At 44.8% G+C, this 22856-nt stretch overlaps 1 protein-coding gene across 1 annotated transcript in view; it reads right to left on the bottom strand.

The window, feature by feature from the left end:
* Positions 1-10184: 10184 nt before the first annotated feature.
* Positions 10185-22856, bottom strand: part of VTI1A (vesicle transport through interaction with t-SNAREs 1A) — a 290579-nt gene continuing 277907 nt past the window's right edge. The window contains exons 8-9 of the mRNA XM_074591124.1: positions 16761-16869; positions 10185-10973 (exon numbers count right to left, since the gene is read on the bottom strand). Coding sequence (XP_074447225.1) covers positions 10737-10973; positions 16761-16869 — 346 coding nt within the window. The 3' untranslated portion in view covers positions 10185-10736. The remainder of the gene's footprint in view (positions 10974-16760; positions 16870-22856) is intronic.

Here is a 22856-nt window from a genome sequence, read left to right as displayed (position 1 = left end):
CAGATCAAAGAGGTTGAAGGTGGAATAAGAGATGATGTCAGTAGGGGCAATGACAGGAGATGTTACAGATGGAAGCCAAACCAGAAAAGGTGAACTCCTATATGAGAAAAAATTGATATAAATTAAACCAGTTTTCAGAGTGAGTTAGATGACAGTGTGTCTAATGTAGCGTCCTAATGTAGGAGCAATATAGTTGTTCAGTTTGTGACAATCAGAGCTGAGCAAGGACTGAATGGATTTGTTATGGAGGAAGTCAGGCTGGTCACAGGATTTCCACCAGAGAAAGTCTGAAGCATGAGATCAGGGCAGAGGATCTTGGGGCGATTCAGAGCAGGAGACTGGCAACAGCCTTATAGCAGGAGAGAAGAGCTAATGGTCGCGTTGAAAGAGGGCAGTGTATCAAAAGAACCAACAATTAACTAGAAGAGACTGAAGAGACCCAACAAAGAGAGAGGTCTGACAGCTGATGAGAAATCATCCTCTTGGTCGATGGCCAGCTCAGTTTTTGGTGATCTGGAACGTGACTGAAAAACTGAAGACAGACACGAGTGCAAGGAAGCTCAGGGGAGGGCAGTTTACTAGCATGAATCCAAGAGTCGCTGGGAACAGGGGCAGGGCATGGGACAAGGCAATGAAGGTCGGTACAGGAGGGAGCCTGGTGCACGCTGCAGAGTGATGGCAGACACGGTGCTATTCAGAAAAGGAAGAATGGAAACTGAGAGGCTGGGTGTGTCTTTCTACAAGTTACAGTTCAGTTTCCCTCTGTAGTCCTTCATGAAAGTTGCTTGTTACTCAAGAGTTCTGCCCTACCTTGTGAGTCAGGTCTGGGGTTCTCTGGTAGGTGTTGAAGGAATAAGTTCACAAACTCTTCCTCATCTTCTGACCTCATATGAGAGATCTTCCAAATAGTAACGTGGCTGCAGAAAACCAGGAGAACATCTAATGGAAAGCAGTTTGTTTTACCTCTAAGATTTCTTTCTCTACCAGATGTTGACAAAAATCATCATTTCTACCTTCACAGATTTTTTAAAAGAGGAGGGACTGTTAGGTCATCTGGAGAAAGCCCTATGGAAAGTTATAAAAAGGTTTGTAGTTGCACAAGGGCAACAACAACAAGGGCAACTTTGATCCTTGAGGTCTCTTCCAACCTGGTATTCTTTGATTCTGTGAACTCCTTCTTGGATGTCTTTAGGGGACTTAAGATGGATGCTCCAAGCACAGCGGTGTGAGTTAGTTCAGTCAACCTCAATAGCCAAAGAACTGAGGATTATACTGGCTCGTGTCTCCTCTGTTGTGGCACAGATGGAGACCACGCGGTAAATTCCTTCAGGGTGAAAATGGTTCCCCCTTCGCTTTGGAAGATAGGTGAGGACAGAAAAAACATTACAGAGGCCAGTAAAGAGCAGGTGCTGGCACTTCGCTTGTGCTAGCAAAAGTGATGTAATACTTAAATAAAAATAATTAGGTTGTTGGACACGAGCCTTCATATAAAAAAACAACATAGAAAACATATGTTTTCACATGTTTCCGATGCAAAACCCACCTGTACTCAATTGGTTTCATGAATGTTCACGTGACTGTGAAGTTTAAATGAGCACGCAGCGCGAGTAGCCAGCGCACAGTGATTCGATGTGAGTATCGCTGCAGGTGAGCGGCGAGTATTGCACTGTGAGCGGCGAGTATTGCGCTGTAAACGCTTTGTGCGCCCTGCCATGGGCCAGGGGAACATGCAGAGGAAATGCCTCATTTTGTGCTGCTTCAGGAGAAGGAATGAACCTATTGTCTAGTCCTCTGGGCAGTAAGTACCCGACTCTGAGCCCAGAAAAACTAGTGGGAATCAGACCCTGGGATCTTGTTGACATTCTGCGCATTCTGTGGTTTCTCTTTTGTCAGGACGCACACTGCTTTTGTGAGGCAAGAGGGGAAGGAAAGAAATATTCAGAATTCTCTCCAAAGTCATTTATTGGTTTCTCTCTCTGTGTATGAACTTGCATGCGTGGTCTTGGGCAGACTGGGTCATTGGTTACTGCCTAAGAGTTTACTAAACTGAGAATAATCTTTTGTTTCCTGTGATAACTTGTACTTTGAAAATGGAATTCAACAATGCTGATTCTTTTTTTTTTTTAAGGAAAACAATTGTTCATTTGGAAACATGACACTAACAAAATGTTTTAAAACATAAGGACAGCTAAAAATGCATTTTCCAAATAGTACGGCACTTGACCGTATCTCTTGGCAGATAGAAGGATACACGTTAACTCCACCTTAAAGAAGAGACCTTATCACTTGAAACTTGATGGCGTGTACATCCTGAGTCACACCAGGGCTTTGTACATTTACAATCACTATAAAGTTAGTAAAACTGAGGTTAAAAAAGCCACCAAAACTGTAGAATGTATTCTGGAACGTAGCAGGGAGCTGGTCTACAGTGTTCCAATGGTTTCCTTCGAAAACAAGCAGCAACAACGGATCATTACTTCGTTCTCATTCTTACCTGCCTCTGGTTTGCCCCACTAAACATTTCTGAAGCTGTTATGACCTCTTTCCACATGGTAAAACATATTTGTAGCATCCACACATACGTGTAGTTTTGAAAGACAACATGTGATTATAATATAAAATTATCTTGCCTAAACAATTCAAATGGAGCTGAATTGCCTTGCTAAAACAAAAATCTGTGTGTGTAACTTCCTGTGTAACTAACTGTAATTAGTCTTCATCGTATGCATAAAGATGTTTGCAGCAGAGGAGATTTTTTTCCTACCCTTTCTTCTACCAGCCCCAAGAAGTAAATCTGGACTCTCTAAAAAAGGTATAAAAATTCAAATATTTTTCCCCTTCTACATCCATTAATCAGCTTGAAATACTGGAGTTTTCTAAATATCCGACCTTTGCAGCGCCTAAGTGATCTTTTTTGAGTCCCCAACTTGCCTCACAAACTCAGGATGTGTAGATTTGCAGATTCTGTTATCCCTTAATATTCATATCCGTAGAAAAGAGTGACAGGTTTGGGGAAAGACCCAGAGAATTATTCCAGACTCTTCAACTCAGATTTCATTTCTTTTCTTGATAGTCAGCACCTGACTGTAATTCATTTTGAAAAGTTTAAACAGAACCTTCTATTTTTTGCTGACTTTGGAGCAAGGGCATTTGTCTATCCCTCATTAATCTTTATGTCACTTGCAAGATGGTCTAAAGAAACATCATACCTTTTCCTTTTGGAACGGATACCCTAAACAGAGGTCCAGTGCTGCAACCTTTGTCCCCATTAAGGTTTTGCTAATGACCTTACACCACTCAGAACAAAGATTATTAAACTGGCCCAGATGCCAGCTAGATGAAGAGAAGACGAAAAGCGTCACTAAAACAGAAGGCTTCTCCTTTGACCCCCCAGTAGAGTGTTTAAGGCATCGGCTTTCAGTGGGATTGACTTCACAGAAGCTGAGTGAGTTTAATGATGAGTGTTTTCCAAAATCCCACCTGAACATTCGCTGGTGTTGGATGGCACCATCAGCTGAGTTTGAAAGGTTATTGATCGCTTTAGTTGTCCAGTAGCTACCAGCTATGTGCTTGCTATTATTGGTATCCTTTTACATACTTGCTACTGCAAGAGGACAGGAACGCATTCGGCCTGAGGACTACCTTCCAGCCAAAGAGTGAGAACTTGGTAATATATGCCATACCTAAACTCCCATTTTTTCTCCTCCTTGGGCTCACTTAATGCCTTCTTCATCCTCTTCGCCCCCCAGAATCAAAGACAACCAGATACGAAGGACAAGCCTGCACCTTTGTAGCAGATGGAATACCCCTGTTGGTCAATTTTGCGTCACCTGTCCTGTCCGTGCCTCCCTGCAGGTGGGACCCCTCTACGCTTTTCCGATTCCAACCCTCCAACGGGGCAAATAACGATATTAGCTGACCTTGGTTGTTATAGAAATAAGTATAAGCAAGAGCCTCTGTGCGTACCATTCCTCGGCACAAACTGTCTTATCACGCTGAACGAACTGTTTTAGACACAACGCGCTGTTAATTTCAGAGAGTTAGAAGAGGCCTAGCTAAGAAGTAAAATTACTGAACAGAAAATTGGTTCTGTTTTACCTCAAACCAGGATATTCTCCCAAACAAAACAGAGGCATTTTCTGTGTAGGACTTTCCCCTACATTTGGTAATCACAAAAGGAAACTAAGAGCAAATAATCCCCAAATCAAGTCTTGGAGATTTCATAAGAAAAGGACTGAAGAAAGAAGAATGAAGTGAAAACATGAGTTTACTGAAGAAAAAAAGAAATTGTCCAGAGGAATGGCTACGGATATGTCTGAAGGAATCTATCTAGTAGTCTAGTACTGGAGAAAGGCAATGTTATTCTTAAATCTCCAAAAAGTGACAAAACATATAAAAGACAGGACTGGGTGCACGGTAACTCCCAAGTGTATTATTATGAAGCTCTTCCAGAAGGGACTTCACTGTAATAAGAGATGGGTTTGTAATTCCATCTTACAACTCTGTCTAACCTCATACGTTCAATCTTCCTTTCACACCATCGTCGAGCTTGCTTATTTCTGGATAACCGCACTCCCTCACTGCCACAGGAATACGAGAGTCAACAAGACACACATAGAAACGTTTTCTATCCGTTACATGGTGTGGTGCCAGAATGTAACCCAGGACGTCACTGCAATGTGCAGTGTCCCCTTAAAGAAAAAACCCTCAAGAGATACGTGGGCTAAGGGCTCTGCAAAGTGAAGGAATTGGCTATTAGCAGGGTTTACTTCCCAGTATATAAACTAAAGTGGACATTATTTCCTTCAGCTGGAAGTCAAGATAACTCAGCTCATCCAAATGGTACAGGGGGAAAAGGAGGTGAGAAGAAAAAAGTTTTTACTGAAGGCTTTTGAGTTTTGTCACTGAAACACCAGGGGATTTCTGGCACGTTAATACTGCCTCTATTTTCAAAGGAGCCTTTAATTTAAGACATCCACCTCTCTGGCTGTCCAGCTGCAGAAAGGGGCAGGCTAGTTTACCCAGTGTCGGTCTGAGTTGTTGGGACAGGCAGGTGGTACCGGGGAATCAATGTCAGGCCTTCTAGGAAACATAACATCAGTAGAAAGTGTTGACCTCCTCTGCTCCACGCCGTACCCTTCTGCAACGACACCGAACGGCAAACCTTCATGTATTTATACTGCCGCTTGTAAAGTGCAGCGGATGGAACATGCTACATCAGCGCTCATTCCTTTTATTACTGAGGGGGGAAAAAAGTCTCCAAGGAAAGGAGTGAATGAAATTCTGAGTGCTGTGTTACTCTGGTTAACTTCTGGGAATCTAATTATTTGAGAAGAGGTGCACTTAGCGAATCATTATATGCGGGTGTGAAAAATTGCTACAGAATCCTCCCCTCCTCATATACCTTACCCTTAGAAAAAGAAGGCAGGTAAGGCTACATTTGACATTCACAGTCTTTTATACTACTAAGCGAAATCAGAACAAAATATGGTAATTAATCCATTGTGCATTCAAGGATTCAGGTTTGAGCAGCAGATGGGAAAAGTTGTGGATCATAACCCCATGCAATATTTGACAGAATATCAGTCAAATATAGTTCACACGTCTTCATGTTTCTGTCAGTCCCTCTTATCTAAAGTTAATTTAAAGTGACAAGAACTACATTAGCACTTTTCAAAGGGTAATGCAAACTTTAGAATATTCGCCTCAAATCAATACCCGTTCAGACTCCTAAATGGTCAAACTGGCAAGTTCCTGAAGGTGATTACACTTTGCTTTCATGCTAAATTTGTTATCTGTTGCTGGGGTTTATGCATTAGCCTTTAAATAAATCGGTTCAAATGCGGTCGAGAAGGCGGTACCTGTTTATTCTGCACAGCACTCGCGTGAACACGCGTGCACCCCCACGCAAAAGCTGGAACCAGAGTCAAGGCAACGCTGGCAAATCTAGCTGGGCAAAGTAACATAGTCTGGATCTTAGTCTGTGGCTTATTTTTGAACAATTCCTTACACAAGAGGAGTCCGACGATGCCCTGCTCGGGAGTGGGGGCACCTACTTTCATTTCACCGCCTCAATAGAAGAGAGTCCAAATGAGGGACCTCACGCAGGATCCCACAGAAAGTCTGGTTCTGTGGTCCTGGCGCCCGCAGCACACTGCTGCTTTCCAGAAAAGTGGATCATTTGATAGAAACAATGAATCCTCTCCTTTTTTTCAATCAAAATAGCCTCCATGAGCACATGCATGTGCACATCTGCGAATGTACGCTCGCGTATTTTTGTGCCTGACTTGGGTGTGGGACCACAGCGAAGTCCAAATCCTCTGATCTAATGCTATTGCTGTGCTGGTTGCTTGTGCTTCTGCTCCTTGCGTTCACATTACCAAATAAGCGATCCCACCCTGCAGGGCTCCACAGAGCTCATCTCCTGGGAAGGCAAAAGCACTTCTTGGCATTCGGGCTGCACACAATCCCAATATCGTCCCCCTTCCCCCTCCTCCCCGCCCCTGTTACAAATGATTTAAGGCAGGCTGCGAATGAGAAACATAAGGTAAACACTATTTAGTCTTTATTGCCTTTCGTCCCTAAAGCGTAACTTGGCCTTGCCTCTGGAGGGATGCCCAGCTCAGCTCTTCTGGACGCACAATCACCGGCTGGGATGTGTGTGTGTCTTCTGGAGAAGGTACAAAAGGAGAAGGATCGCATCCATCGAAGGACTCCAGCTTCTGGAGTTTGCTGGGGCTGAGTCACAGGCAGTTTGTAAGGAGGCGCAAAGCCCACCAGCAGCGGGTGGGGTGGGGAGGAGGGTCATAACATCCAGTCCCATCTCATTCTCCTTTCTTTTCCATAAAGCAAAACCTAAGATAATCACTTCCCTGACAAACCAGATTCCACCCCACCTCAAATCCCTTGCAAAGGTTGTGCTCCAAAAGGGGCGATGAGGCAGAACAGCAGGCCAGCCCTGGCTATTCATCATATGTGGAAGGAACTTGGATATTATAAGATGGATGTGTGAATGGATCACATCTAAACTTGTGCCTGGCTTGTTTATGGGACTGGGAGAAAACGCAGCAGGAAAAATAACAGAAAAAAGTTAAAATAGGTCAGACACACTTTTCCTCGTCATTTTGAACCTGTGTTAACTTCGCCAAGCTGTACCAAGACGCCTCAGTTCTCAGGCAGGTTGCGGGTGAAGACTGGTTGAGCTGCTCAACCAGCAGGACTCAGTTTACTCATTCCAGGCAACAGAAATTCCTGCTAAAAACCCGCTGCCACCAGCATCTTCCCAAAGGGCTGAACTGGTTCTTCTCGGTGCCTTGGGCTGTAACAATGAGGAAGATGCTTCACTGTGGTAACTTTTTATGTGCAGTAATTTAACCACCAGAATAAAGAAAATGTTTTCTTCTACTTCTTGACAAAAAGGCCAGACTGGGAAAAAAGTTCTTTTCTTTCAGAGCCCTGACCTATGAGCATTTTTAGGTTCACATGAGGAGATTGCATGCCAGCTGTTACCACCCGATGCAGCCAGGGAACCTTGCTTTTTTGTGTGTCCAGTCACATACACCAAGATGACATATACACAGTTGTTCTTTTCAGCATGGCATTATGTTTATGCAAGTGCCTATATTTGTAAAAAAAAAAAAAAAATTAAAAAAACACTAAGATGCAAAACACCTCCTGGAACCAGACATGCCCCTCACCCATCTGCTTCTCCTCCCCCTGTTACCTCCTCATTGCCCATAAACCCAAAGTGGGCTCTGCTAGGCAGAGAAGGCAATGAACAACTGGAGTCAAGCCACACACATTCTTCGTGGTTGGACTCGATGATCTTAAAGGTCTTTTCCAACCTAAATGGTTCTATGATTCTATGCGCACTCGCCTGCAGCACAAACTGCCACCAGCTGCCAGGTGCCCAAGATGGAGGAGCTCCAAGGTGCAGGGACCTTGAGCTCCTCTTGCCCTTGGTGGCGTTTCCAGATGAAATGCAGACATCCAAACCAGGCTTACTCTCTTAGTTTTTACCCAGAAGTGCTCCGGTGGAGGCTGCCTGCTCCTCCGGGCTGGCCAAGGGCTGTCTGCCACTCACATGCTTTGGAAAAACTGTCGCGTGCTGCAGCTGCTCCCCGGGAGACTGGGAGGATGGCCAGAAATAAAAGGAATCTCCTGCAGGAATCCAGGAGCCAGCCCACACCTGGGACCCCAGGAAAGCTTGGCCAGCAGCACCCTTTGCTGCCCTGGCTGCACCGGCACCCTGTGCTGCTCTGGGCTGTGCCCCTTTTAGGGTTAAACAAGGCAAGTTTGCAAAGGATTGACTTGTTACTCAACGCTGGGGCCTACGGAGAACCTCCTTTCTGCCTCCTTCTTCTGCACCCATTCTTCGTACCCCAGGCCCCCATGATTCCAGCTGATGAAGCTGAGGCCAACACCAGCAATCCCGGACACTGGGAGTTATAAATCTGTTCTCTCCCTTCCCGTCTCTCCCCTACAGGCAAGGATTTAGTGAGACACACTTTAGAAATGAGGAGCACATCCCAATCGGGGGGTTAAACACTGCTTTTCCTTTCATTCCGGAACTTGTGCTACTTTACCATGCTATTCTTGACATCAGAACTATAGTGATCTGTAAAGCAAGAGCAAAATTATTCTTCTTTTCCCCTCTGTACCTTGACAGAATTACGTATTTTCTGCGAGACACTGCCTCCTTTTGAGGCATGCATTGAAAGCAGCCACAGTAAATGCTATGGAAAACTGCGCTCGCATTTTCCTCTAGTCATGTCTTTCCTAAGATACATGAAATCAGTGAAAATCGATGTGTTCTCCTTGCCCTACATTTTCTATGTGATTTCTCAAACTTTTAATGCCTGCAAAGAGAACCATGCCACAGGAGGAACGCACATCACCCTGGGAAGACCGGCACTGCCAGCAGGGCTGGCAGTAGAGCCGCGGAGCCATCCGAGCAGGTCACCCCCCGGAGCGAGAGCCATGAGCTCCTCCAGCCTCCGGGGCTGCCCGGGAACGGAGCTGGCACGCTCCCTCCTCTGGAGCAGACTGTGGCAGCAGTTAATTGCAGAGTAATGCAAGGATGCAATTAGAGCCCGGCCAAACACAACTTACCCCCTTTTGTGGGCCTCCAAATTTGGAATGTTTTCGCTCAGCAGTTCATCCAGACAGGCCGGTGAGAGCTGACTGTGGATGAGCATCTGACACCCTTGTCAGCAGTGCCGTGCTGCCGTCCTCCTACTCCGCCGGTGAGAGGAGTTGGGTGCTGATGCTCCGAGCAGGCACTTGGACGTCCTCCCACTCTGTTTTGCCAATACGCTCGTTGGGGTTTGTCTTCCTGACAGCACTTCACCCCGGCGATGTTGATCTTTCTTCCAGGTGGCCTTTTAGATGGTGTAACTCCCTGGGTTTATCCTTCAACCAGGTACATTTCAGTTATGCCACTTATAAAGAATGCAGACTACTTACCTATGATTTGCTTGTCTGCTCTCCCTTTGCTGTTCCCTGTGCTCTCTCTTAGTTTCTATGCTTAAGCGGTGAACTACCCAGACCAGGGCAGTCCTCCGTGGCTGTCTGGAAATCAGCCGAGCACATAAAATCTTATGATTCTGGGTCCATCTTCTCCCCTTCCCCCCACCTCCCCACAAATGGACTCTATTACTAATCATAACTCACAGCCAACATCTCTTTGGTTTTAGAGAGGATGAGATTTTTCAGCCTCGGGCAAAAGACATCCAGTCTGATCATGAGAGATGCTGAAAGCTACGGGGGTTGCTGGCTCACAGTATCACTGAGGATATAGTCCTTGGGGAATAACTTCCCTGCTCATCTAAGTTTTCTTTCATCCCAAATTCAGGCCTGCCCTGTCCCGGTTATCTGAGTAAAAACCTTTAAAAGTAAAGAATGGTTTTGGATGCCTCTGGTGGGGTTTTCTTTTGGGTGCTGAGCACCTTGGAGGGAACCTGATTTCCAGAGATGGACAAGCAACTTACTTTCTGAAAAAGAAAGTTTACACATCCCAAACAACTGAGCACTCTCAAGCGGAGAAGACTGAAATCTCAGGTCACTTTTGAAAATTTTCATGAAACACCTCAGAACAAAAAATGATGTGAAAATTTTGAAGCTTTCATCAGCTACAGAAATTGGTTCCACCTTCTCCACTACAAAAACCTTTTTTTTTTTTTTTTGTGCCTTTTAGCATTTAAAAACCTTGAAGAAAGACAATGAATGTGTAGAAAGGAGAGGGTTACTATGGCCAGTGCCTGAGGTGCAGGTCTGCTGCCTGCGCTCTGCCACCCCGTCCGCTGCTTCCCTTTAAAGCCAGGGGAGGAAGCTCTCCCAGCACACAGACTCCGTGTGTTTGTGTACTACTTACACCTATATTTATATTCTCTTAATTACTTTGTATCACATACAGTTTTAAAAACCTTTCTTTTAGTAACAAAGCTTTCCAGCTCCCTTTTGTCTTTCTTTTAAAAATAAACAACTTAAAAGAAGGCAAGATCAGAGGATTAAGTAAATTAATGAGAAAGATACTTAAAAGGCTTTCAAAGTCTCCTTCTTGCAACACTAATATGTAGATTTCTTAAAAAAGTAATCATGAGTTCGCAACTCAAATTAGCACCACCATAGATGCTAAGGGAGGTCTGGCTCAGTAGGTAAGGAATTTGGACCCATCTCCATAAAAGAGACAAACCACATTTCGTTTTGTTTTCTTTTTCCTTTCACTGCGTTTTCCTCTAAGTAGCCAGTGATGGCATTCCTATTTTTGGATTCAGTGTGCCACGCATGCTTTGGGTTGTTCCAAGAGAGGAAAGTCGTGCATCTTTATGCACCAGGTGTAGCAAACACGGGGCAACGTGCCGCTCAGCTGCCGGGAAAGGCACGGAGAGCTCGGTCTCCGAAGCAGCTGGCAGGCACCCGCGCGTCGCTCCGCAGGCTCGGAGGGATGGCGAGACGGGGAGGGGATGCTCGAGCTGGTAAGAAACAGAAAACACAGACAGACACAACTGAGGCCAAGCTTTGAAAGGACAAACCATAAAGGCTACAGACGGATGTCTTAGCCAGGAGGCACGGAAAACTATGAAAGTGAGAAGCAATTAGGAGTATTTGTCACAAAGAGCATTAGGAAAGACAACAACTTTGACAACCTAACCTGTGGCATGTAGGCAACTTGCAGCTTGTTGTCACCGAAGCCAAGTTGCAAGAGGCATCATTTTCCAAAAAACCCAACCTCTTCCCACTTCACGCCCTCAAGGCCCCATTTAAGTCACTGGAGAATGGAGCAGCTCTGCGCTCTGCAGTGCAGCACCTCCTCCCCTTCGTGCTTATTTTCTGTGGGGTGGAAATGCTCCAGCTTCTCACCACGAGGAGAGACTCTGAGCACAAAGCATGTCCACTCCAACAGCACCAAGTGAGCACTGCACCTTGCATGTCACAGTCACAGGTAAGCAGCAGGGCTGGGAAGTATGCCTCGCATTTTGATGTCGGACACAGATATTGTTCTCGTCTCAACAAACAGGTTGGAGTCTAAGGCCGTATGAGAGTTAAGAGCATGCAGTATTCTTTCCCCTGACTTCAGCTTTGGAGTCCTCAGCACAAGAAGGACATGGACCTGTTGGAGCGGGTCCAGAGGAGGCCACAAAGATGATCAGAGGGCTGGAGCACCTCTCCTATGAGGACAGGCTGAGAGAGTTGGGGTTGTTCAGTCTGGAGAAGCGAAGGCTCCAGCGAGACCTTATAGCAGCCTTCCAGTATCTGAAGGGGGCCTACAAGAAAGCTGGGGAGGGACTTTTTACAAGGGCATGTGGTGATAGGATGAGGGGTAATGGCTTCAAACTGGAAGAGGGTAGATTTAGATTAGATACTAGGAAGAAATTTTTCACTCTGAGGGTGGTGAGACACTGGCACAGGTTGCCCAGAGAAGCTGTGGATGCCCCATCCCTGGAAGTGCTCAAGGTCAGGTTGGATGGGGCTCTGAGCAACTTGGTCAAGTGGGAGGTGTCCCTGCCCATGGCAGGGGGTTCGGAACTAGATGATATTTAAGGTCCCTTCCAACCTAAACCATTCTATGATTCACGAAGGAGAAGGCTGAACCTGTTCCCCTCATCAGTGGCAGTCCAGACTTCCCCCGCTTTCACCTGCAGAGTAACCATGCCCGCTGCGTTCATTCCTTCCTCCTTAGCAAGAGACTGGCAGCATGCTTCCCCAGTCTAACCTTAGGGATCTTCCCTGTGTATCTTTGCTGCCTATAGAAGGCACCTCAGATCACTAACCCACTAACTTAGTCTCCCTGGGTAAGAACCTAAAGTTGGGTGGGACAAGTCTGGGCCTGGATGGTGAAGCCCAGTGTCCCTTTGTGTCCATTAGCAGAGTTATACAGGCTCCTTGCACCTCGTCTGAAGGATCCCAGCTTTACCCACCCAAAATCTGGCTGTGTGAATACACTCCATCCTCCACTCCTGAAAAAATCAATGCAAAAAGACTTAATTCTCCAAGCTGGTGTCCTAAAGAAGGTTGGTGTCTTAAAGAAGTTTTGAGCAACACCCCTGTTTTGGCTGATGGAAATGTCTGAGGCCACAGGAGATGCTCCCATCTCCCAAAGTCCTCTGAACAAGGAGTGACAACAAGTGGAGAGACCAATTTTACCAAAATTTTTAGTAGCATTTAGAAATTCAACTATCTAAAATTTGTGAGGGGGGTTTAGTCTTGGTTAAGAAAAAAAAGACTCCCTAAAATAGTGTTGAAAAGGTATAAAATAAGATTAATGGTGAAGTAAGTGCGTGTGTGTGTGTGTGTGTGTATAAGCATGCTACAGAATTCTTTTATCTCATTGAAAGACATTTGATACTTATTAAAAGATTATTGCTTTAAGGCATATTTTGATTTTCTGCCTAAGACTGTGTGGAGAGTCTTGCTACTGAGATAATAACAAAGAAACCTTAAACATGAAAAAAATACCCACATGAAAGATAGTATGTTCCCTATTAGTACTGGTATCATTTTCCGTGGGATTACTTCTCTCCAAATATAACAGAAGTTTAAAAGTAAAAGCCCATTTCCAGTAAAAGGAGACACCACACGGTAGGTTTGAACTTGGTTTTTTTTTTTTTTTTTTTGTATTCAAAACTGCTGGTGTGTGATACTTCATTAAGCAATTATCAAGTGACTATTTACTTCAAAAAATTATTTACAGTTTCAAGCTCTATGCTGAGGAGAACACAATCAACCCTGCTGCATATATCAAGGCACACCGAGTTAGACAAATCTATTAGGCATGCCCCAACAATGCTTTTAAAACTTGAGAAAGCTACACTTTTTTCTGCTCTTAGATGAAAGCGTTTTAGGGAGCCGAAGAGCAATCATGTGCAATTTTAGAATGATTGAAACCTTTTAGAAACTTGTATATGTATTTGATGTATTTTTTTTTTATATATATATATATAATTTGATGTGTGTGTGTTTTTACTTTGGTGTTTCTAGTCTCAGTTTACAGCACCTTGCTTTCTGCCTTGCAGAAAGTCGAGCATAATGTGGGTCGAAGAAAATTTCTACCAATAAGACAGCACGGCTGTAAACATAAGCTTCTTTTAGCTGCAAAACTGTTAGTTTAGGGGAGTAATTTAATTTTTATTGAAGGTAATTAAAGTCCATTTTAATTGATCTAGGTGCAGGAGATGATAACCTTCTTTGGGGGAAAGGAAAACAATTATGGTACATAAAACTAAATAAACAGCATGGAAGCAAAAGACAATCCCAAATTTACAGACCCTTCCCAGTGTACAATGTACTGAAGTTTAAATACCACATTAATAACCTCCTGAGCAGGGAGACATTTTAAATACAAGCCTGATTAGTGAAATGGCACATACAATTCATTTTCCTATGAAGATGTGCAAATATATTATTTACTCAGAAGCATTTTTGCATTAAGATTTAGATGAGTATTTTCTGTGTTACGACCTACACTTATTTCAACAACATCCATCACTAGAATAACTGTGCTGCCTGTACGAACACGTATATACTCATTTGTATGAACATCGATGAGCAGGTTATGTGGAACACATTTAGAAGAAGAAAAAATAAATAAATAAAGCTGTGATTTTCTTCTCTCTATTTTTTTTTTTTCTCACAGAACAGAAAGGTTAAGGGATCACTGAGTGAGGCAAGAAGTTCTTTGGCATTAGAGGGAGAGTGCAGATCAAGAGAATATTATTTTAATAGCAAAATAAAATCTCTTTTACATTCAGTACTTCCTTTGTTTCATCCAGGACACCAGGCATTAGAAAAGGGACACAGCCCTAGGAATGTAGCAACCCAAACCCCATTAAACATGCATGGGGAAGATTTCCAGCCTGCTGTGCAGGGAGTTACATGCCCAGGCTCTGTTAACAACAGTAATTGTGCATATAATTTCCTGTGCGTTGCGCTGAAAATTCACCCTACAGACTTTAGCTCCATGTCAAGTACCTCAGCAGCCATTTATTATATTCTGAGGGCGGAAACCAGAACTTTGAAACTGCAGGCTGCTGCTCCCCTCCCTTTCTCACACTTTTCCCAGTCTCTACCAACTGAAGGGAAGCTCTGAGGACCCGGTCCTCGGAGGAAGGGGGAGCGCATCTCCAAAGGATGCAGGCTCTCCCGTGTGGTGATGGCTCCCCGTACCTGGTCTGGGCTCTGCAGGACTCATGGTGGTCCCTGTTGGGGTCAGCAGATGTCTGCTTGCAGACAGATCTCTCTGGACCTTGGTTTCACCTCTGGGGACCTTGCAAAGGCCTGGAGGGGGTAGTCCATGCGTGGGTGGCCCGTGGAGGAAAGGTGCAGACGCAGCGTGGTGCAGGGCTCATACACACAGGGGCCAGAACAGGGGACAACTGGCAGCTCCCACATGGTAGAAACAAATAATCTTGCCTAAAGTGACAGACTTAAAGTGCTTCAATAGCGGGTTTGACTCAGACTATTACACCATGAGTGGCTGACCCCAGAGAACGGGCTGGCGCTGAGTCCTCCCAGGGATTCTCCACAAGGGGAATCGCCAAGAGAAGTTACCAGGACAGAAGGTGCAAGTGAAGCTCTGAGAGGAAAAGTCTGGAGTAGGAAACCCAGCCCAAAGTGCCCCAGTACCAGGCACAACCATGAGGCATGCCAGGCACCCACAGCTGCCCTGCAAAGCTCAGAGTTTTATAGGATTGGACCATAGAATAATTGAAATAAAAACTTTCTGTCCTGGAAAAGCGGCAAAATGCCAAGCTGCCTTCCCTGGCAGGCAAGCAATTAAAAGTTTGACTCCATCTGCTCACAAAAGACTGAAAGCAGAAAGCAAAATGGAGACAAGATCTGAGGACACTGCAGAATCGGGGCAAGCTATGAAGGTGATTTGCTGCAGAAGACCACTGGGCTCCAGAAGATCTTACAGTGAATTACGTTGAATAAGACCACCCCCCATCCCCATCTAGTCCTCCGTACTTGGATACTAATTAAAAAAGTACACAAACTAATCACCCGCACAAGCATCCAAACCGCCACCCCGACCATCTCCTCCACCGTGCTCCTCACCTAACCACCCCCTCAGCCGCTCTCCGAGCACCGGAGGGAAAGGATGGGGGGAAAAAGCAGAACAAACCCAAGATGGTCTTGGCACAGTGTGCCCACGAGGTTAGGCTGTGATCCACTAATGAATAAGGTTCTCCAGGGAACAATCCCACATCAGTAGGTGGAACGGCTAATCTAATAGGTTTCTTCCATATCTAAATTCTATAATGGTGTAACTTGCAGCAGGGAGCATGTGATCACTCTTTGAATAAGCAGTGGGAGGGGAAAGGATATGTTTAATGGCCAGAATTAGTTTCCTTACATTGGTTTCCCAAGCCATTGTGCAGAATATGCAGCCTAAGAGTAGTGTGAGACTTTTTTTTCTTTTTTTTTTTTTTTTTTGATTTTGAAATGGGTACACATCAAATACACCCATCCCCCAATCATAAGAAAATTCTCGCCACATGCTTCTGTCCTCCAGACTTACACAGCATTTTATTGTACGGAACACATCAAAAGGGCTTGGTTCCCTTGTAAAAGTTTTACAGGAAAATCATTGAAGAGCAGTGTAACTTTTTTTTTTTTTTTAAATTCAAAACTAGAACCAATATTCTGGATTCCCACACTTTGGTGTGGACTCTGAGAGAGCTGTGCTTTTCTGTACAGTAGAGCAGAAATACAGACCCTGTGTAATTAGAATTGCAGTCATGGCCTGTGGGATCTAGTGATTTGGACATATTTTATTTAACCAGCTTAGTAAAAGGTAATATTCAGCAGCTGTGATCTATAGCAGAATTACAATTTTCAGGGTCAAGGAGGGATTTTGATATTAGGAGGTTGGGCAGAATTGCTGTAAAATCTCATGAGCTGTCGTTAAAAATAAATGAGAAAATAGGTTATCCAAGAGTCATTGTAAGGGAAAAATCAATAGGCAGTGTCTATTCACTTGGGCTATCAAAATCCTTGAAATTTGAACAAAAGTTTCACGTTTAGTGTGCTGTAGGTTTTGAAATGTAAGTGGTGAATGCTCTGTGGGTACAAATTCATTGTGCTGTGCATTCAAACAAGGAGAAACCCTTCTGAAGTTCTGGAGTTCTCTATTAAGATAGTATAGTTCCTTCGTCACTAAGTCAGACATGTAGAACAGTTGCCAGCGAAACTTCAGAAGCAATTTTAGCTAACTGATGACAAACTCTCTCTTGGAAATATATCGCATTTCTTTATCTCACCTTGCTCCTGCGGGGTTCCCTCCCACCTCCGGCTCCCGGCGGATGCAGAAAGGGGCTGCAGCCCCAGAGCCCCGGCAACTTTCTGGAAGCGCATTCACCTGCTGCGGAACTGCGAACGACGGAGATTGGAAATGAGCGTTATTGATAATTCGGAGCAGCACACATAATTGATATGGAAAGGGAGTATCATCCTCATTCAGAAACAATTAACTTCCCCCTCCAACACAGCAGTTCAAAGAAGCCTCAGCCTTTTAAATATGAATGAGTATAACTTCAAAATATGCAACTATTAGCTATTACAATATATACATAGAGTAGTGTTTTTTTGGTTTTTTTTTCCTTTTTGGTATTCTTGCAGCTACCAAATTTAAGTGTGTTGTGGACGGGGACGTGCAGGCGCACAAGTCGCGCGTGGACTCCAATCAGTTAGAAGTGGGGAGGGGAAAATGAGAGGTTCACACCGCTGCCGGGTTGTATTATTTTATTTGAGCCACAGCCTGATGCAACCCAAAAGTCCAGTTAATTCTTGGTTCAAGACAGGCGACTGAGACTTCACAGAACATACAAGAATTAGCAGAAAACACCCAGTGCAAAAGGACATCCAAAAAGGAAACCTTTCCCCAAAGCACAACCACAGCGAGGAACTCAACAGACTCTTCTGCAGAAGCCCGAGGAAGATTTGTACATTGTTAATTTGATTGCAGAGGGTGCACGTTAAATAGAAAAGAACTGAGTTTGTCACTGTCATCTCAATCCATTCAGTCAGTGCAACAAAGGTATATTTAACTAAAATATGAAACAGACTTGCTAACACCGCATTATTTTCTCAGGCTTACAAAGTTAAAAAAAAAAATTAAACTGAATATAAATGACTTTGAGCATTTTTTATGACACCCACAGCCTAAGTGATCCAGATAATGTAATCTAACCATCATTAGAAACCATGAAATTACAATTCCTCCGGGATGGATATTTATCTCTCTGTTACATACAGAAAGGCGATTAATTAGTAGCTCTTTCAGTGTTTAACATTACTGTGTACTGAGGCTGATTAAAATCTAACTATAGAACAGCTATCATAGCTAACACGTAATCTGGGGAAAGTTTAGCTGGGGCACGAAGAAGCACCTTAAAAAGAAAACTTAAAAAAAATGGACTCTTAGAAGTAGGTAGCTTCAAAGCCAAAACCCAGGCTTCTTTCTAATTTCTATTACACACGGTAATCATGACAATTACGGAGATTTCAAAAACCCCAATATTAAAACCAACTGAACCCACGTCAAATATTTTTGCAAAGCGGCAACATTCACAGAATAGCCATTCGTTTTCGAGGAATGCATACAGCGCACAGTCATGAAGTGAATCACACAGCAATGTCCTGAATGGCTTATTCTGAAATTGAAATGGGAGCGTTCGCTGGGGCACGTGTGTGTGTGTGCGTGTGTGTGTGCGTGCCCTGTGCAGACAGCGCAGCGCGCACACCCTGTGTGGGCTAAATTCATATTTCTGGTGTAATTTCACCGGCTCGTGTGGAATGCACCAAAGATGTGTCAAAGTGTGTGCACAGACAGTTTCCTCCAGGATCTCACGAGGGACAAGTGGACAATTTCACTTTGGGAGGAATAAAACAGAGGCAACTTTTAGGGGGTTTGATTTCCAGAGCGTTCCTACTGTGAATGAAAATATTGGAGGAATTTCATGCGAGGGCAGCTGAAATGCCAGAAAAATCCCAAACCACTAGTCGTTATTTTGAAAATAATTTCCTATGTTGGCATCCCTGTACCTAGGTATGCACACTAATACGTTTGGGCTGGTTGAGAAGAGAGAAGAAACTTTAAAAGCAAATGTGAACAGCTCAGCAAAAAGACCAAGGTAACCCTGGTTTGATTTGATTTTTTGAAACTAGCAGCTGAGACCGCAAACCAGTACTGGGCATAGATGGTGTTGCAGTGAGGATACACAGAAAGAAATTAGAAGTACTTTTAAAACAAAGTGTAAAGAAAGGACACTTTGCCACCCCCACCCCCCGAGTCCAGGTCCCAAAGAACTGAGCCACTGATTCCTAATCCTCTCCATTGTGCTGAGTATTGTGTAGATGCTGCTCTCTTCTGGCTGCCTACACAAATTTTAATATGCAAAATGTTAATAAAAAAGTGAAATAAAAGGCTGCGGATATCAAACATGGCCTCAGCGTGCTGAGGGTAACGGAGCCACCCCCGAGGTGACCCATACCCAGCCACTGCGTAGTTCTGCTCCAACACCACACTGACCAGGAGCTCCTCCAAAATCCGCCCCCCCCCCCCCCCCCGCCATCCTCCTGCCTACCTCACTCAGGATGGCCAAGTTCATATTTGGAGGCAAGTGGAAGGCACGCTCTTACTCTTCAAGCTGGAGATGGCCAGCCGTCAGCCGTCCCAGGCAGGGCGAGGGGCACAGCTATTAATGCTGCCGGCAATGTGCGTCGAGCCATTTCACACTTCATGCCAACCTGAGCAGCAACAGCCCAGTTTCATATCCTTACAAAACCAAGGACGACTGAAACCCAGTGAGAAGACTAAAAAAACAACACAACACACACCAAACAAACCACCAAAAAACTTTTAAACTCTCAAGTGACCGTTGCATCAGGACAAGGATCTTTGAGCCTACCCAGCACAACCAAGCAACCCAACCAAGCACCTCACTGGTCGCAAACACCCTGCTTCAGAGAGAACAGGGGAGCCAGAGTCCTTTGAATAGCTGGAGGCAGGAAATAAGTCACCAGGGCATCCCACTGCTCCACTCTGGGATGCAACAGGGTAGGACATTGCTGGAGTCCAAGGTGACCCCAAGATGGTCGACTTCTTTCCATCCTCCCCCTCCACTGCAGCTCCACACTAACGTGTTCCTGTCAGGCACCTCTGACCACCCTCTCAGCAGATTTCCTCAGGCAGATGTAATGGCCCTGCTGGGTCATTCCTGTGCTTCATGAGAGGTGCTACTCTTACCCCTCCATCCGTCTCAACTGCCCATGTGGTAACATCACGTACCTGTTGCCTGAGAAAAGGCTGTTCCGAGGGGAGGTGGGACCTGTGTGCAGTGTGAGTTCAGACTGTCCGTGGGCACCCAAGTCAGCAGTCTGAGCTTCAGGATAGCTCAGGCACTGCAAGCAAGCCAAAATATCTCATCCTAGAGACAGAGGACATCAACTATCACAGACTTAAACCTAATTTATTGTCCTTCTTAAGGTCTCTTCTTAAAAGATAAAATTAATCTCTAACCCAAGGGACATCTGGCTATGTTCATCGTCCCTGAAGCCTCACACAGCCAGGACACAAGGCTAGGGTTGAAGCCCATGAAGGTGAGAAGTGTTTCCCTGGCAAGAGACCGGCTGCTCTTGGTGGAGGAGGACACGAGCTCTGCTGCCGTGTGTTTGCTTCTGCAGCGGGAAGGAGAGGAAGCACGGTCCTCACAGCGTCTGCGGGACTCGCAGGGATATCTGTTACGATTCATTAAGTAGCGCTCTAAGAAGTTGCAATAATAACATTTCAACAGAGTTTCCAGAGGGAGCCTCAGAAACTACAGGAAAAGCTGACAAGTTTCAATCCATTTATCAAAGCACTTCAAGACAGATGAAACAGCAGAGATGCTTAGTGAGGAATGTCTCTCCTTCTGGGTGTCCAGAGCATTTCAGTAAATAAAAAGCTCTTTAAAAATAAGTCAATACAATGGAATCCCTTTTGCCTTTTGCCAGCGCTTGTATTACACTTACACCCAAATGACCCTCCTACCTATTATACTGCAGCATTTACATACACATCAAATGGGTGCTTTTCACTTACATAATACATTTAATCCAAGGATTACAGAGCACATAATATATTAAACATTACAACACCTCCTGAGGTAGGTTAGCATTAATGAAGTCGCAGTGGGTAAACTGAGGCACAGGCTAGCTTTATGACCTGCCTGTGGTCCCACAGTCAATCAGCGGAAAAGTCATTAAGGCGCTCTTCAGACAAACAGCAGACACACATACGCACATACTTGTATGGAGAAAATAGACTAATCCACGTTTTCAAAAGCAACTTTAGCTACCCATTCGGAGACACTCAGGTCCTGATTTTCTGAGGGCAGGAGAACAAAAGGCAAATAGGAGGAGATAAAAAGAACGGCAAGCGAATATTTGCTGTTAGAAATAACGTTTTTTTTCTACGCCACATCGTGTACGCAAAACAAGAGGCATCCAAAACTGAAGGACACTTTAGATGCTGGTCTCCAATAACTCGATTTCCTGAGTAAAGATTTTTCTAGACCTGCAACAGGGGTTTTGTTAGGGTTTTGTTCAATAACGTTGGTTTATATTTAGCTTTCGTATAGCGGATAGAGAAAAAAAAATATCTTTGGTTAAGGTCTTTGAGCCAAGCATCTAGGATAAAATTTTCAAAAGCACTCAACAGTGGCTTTTGAAAACAGAATTAGGCTAGTTCCTGAGACAAGCTTTGAAAGCTACCCCCTACCTCCTTTAGCATTTTAACTGAGAGCTGATTTCCTCGGTTATGGTACCGTTCCTCGTTTTAGTCTCCCCATCTCATGGCCTTCACTAGCATCGCTAAGTCAAGTTGGATTAAAAACCAGGAAAACAAGCAGGAGACGGGGCGATGCGGGAGCTTGTGGTCATGACCTCCCCAGCATGTCTGCCGCCCGAGAGTGGTGTAGCTGGACACAGGGATGCTCCCTGGGTGGCTCCCACTTTCCAGCCAGCCTTTGTTCTCTTTGTGGGAGCACTGGCTAATAGAGGTGTACACCCTCCGCCTGATGGTTAGGTGAGGCTATAATTACCTCAGTAATAAAGGTCTGATTCTTCCCGGCTCTGCACCTCCTCGGCTGGTCAGGAATACTTGTCTAAAGTGGGTGCAAAGTGCTACCAGATCAGAAAGATGACATTTTACATCAATGGAAATGACCAGGTGTAAGGAACAAAGGCCTACATAACAATGCTCTCAACTCTGTTGTCCTTTAATTAAGTAGTTCCTCGGGCAATGACACTAATGAGGCCTTGTTTCCTCAGGGTTGGATTCTCTGGTATCTAAATGGGATGTGAGCTTTTCCTGGGGAGAGAGGCATTTATAATTTCTCCCTCCCAGGTGGTGTCCAATTTGGGCAGATGTCATGCTGCAGCCTTTCTCTTGGTAGGGACGCCAGTGGGACCTCTCTCCTCTCCTCCTGAAACCTACAGGAATTTCTGAGCGCTCTGTTCTTCTATTAAATTTGGCTGAATTTGGTCAAAGGGCTCAAAGTTAGTGGGGGACAGGACGACAGCTGCATCAAATGAGACCGAGCAAAGTCGCAAACCTGTTTCTATGAAGAAGAGAAGGTGAAATATTATTTTTACTTATAAGCAACTTATAAGTTGTGTAGTAAACTCACAGGGTAGTGTTTTGCTGCGTCGGTAGGCATGCCTGGCTGCAACTCCTGCAAGCAGTGTCAATAAAGGGAGTACGTACAAACGAATAGAGGCACGCAGGGCAGGCAGCTCAGGGAAGAGGCGACGTTACTTAGCTGGGTGCAGAAGAGAACTGGAAAGTTCATTAAATCCACAGAAGCAACGATCGTGTTCACTGGGGACGGTGCTGACCGGCCAAGGTCATGGGTCTGAGCAGAAAAAGCAACTGAACAAAGCAGCAAGAGAAGGTTTTCTTTGGGTTTGGTCCAGGACAGCAGTCACAACATGGCAGCCAGCGGGACGCATGCACCATAAGGCTGGCAATGCAGCCTTGGCGTTACTATTGACCTCTCTGGCCACAAGACAGCAGGGACAGCCCCCTTTCCCGTACAGTTTTTAATGACTCAGCACTGCTTAAGGCCCTTTAAAATGCATAAAACTTCCCCTTTCTAACACTGCTGTCTGGCAGGACGGACATCCAGCTAATGCTCTCGCTTCACATGTTCCTGAACGTTCCATTAGCGAATAGGCACTGGCCTAGTGAGAAACCTGACATTGGCTTGTAGAGGCCACATCCTTCATCGGATAAATCACCACTGCAACCTAATATCTTTTCTTGTGGTAAAGCCAAGGCTACAAACACGGAGGGGGCACCCAGGCTGGACTCCTGG

The sequence above is a fragment of the Larus michahellis genome, chromosome 6, assembly GCF_964199755.1.
Source record: "Larus michahellis chromosome 6, bLarMic1.1, whole genome shotgun sequence".
Taxonomy (NCBI): Eukaryota; Metazoa; Chordata; class Aves; order Charadriiformes; family Laridae; genus Larus; species Larus michahellis.
Note: the sequence above shows the minus strand (reverse complement) of the source record. Positions and strands in the feature narration are given on the sequence as shown.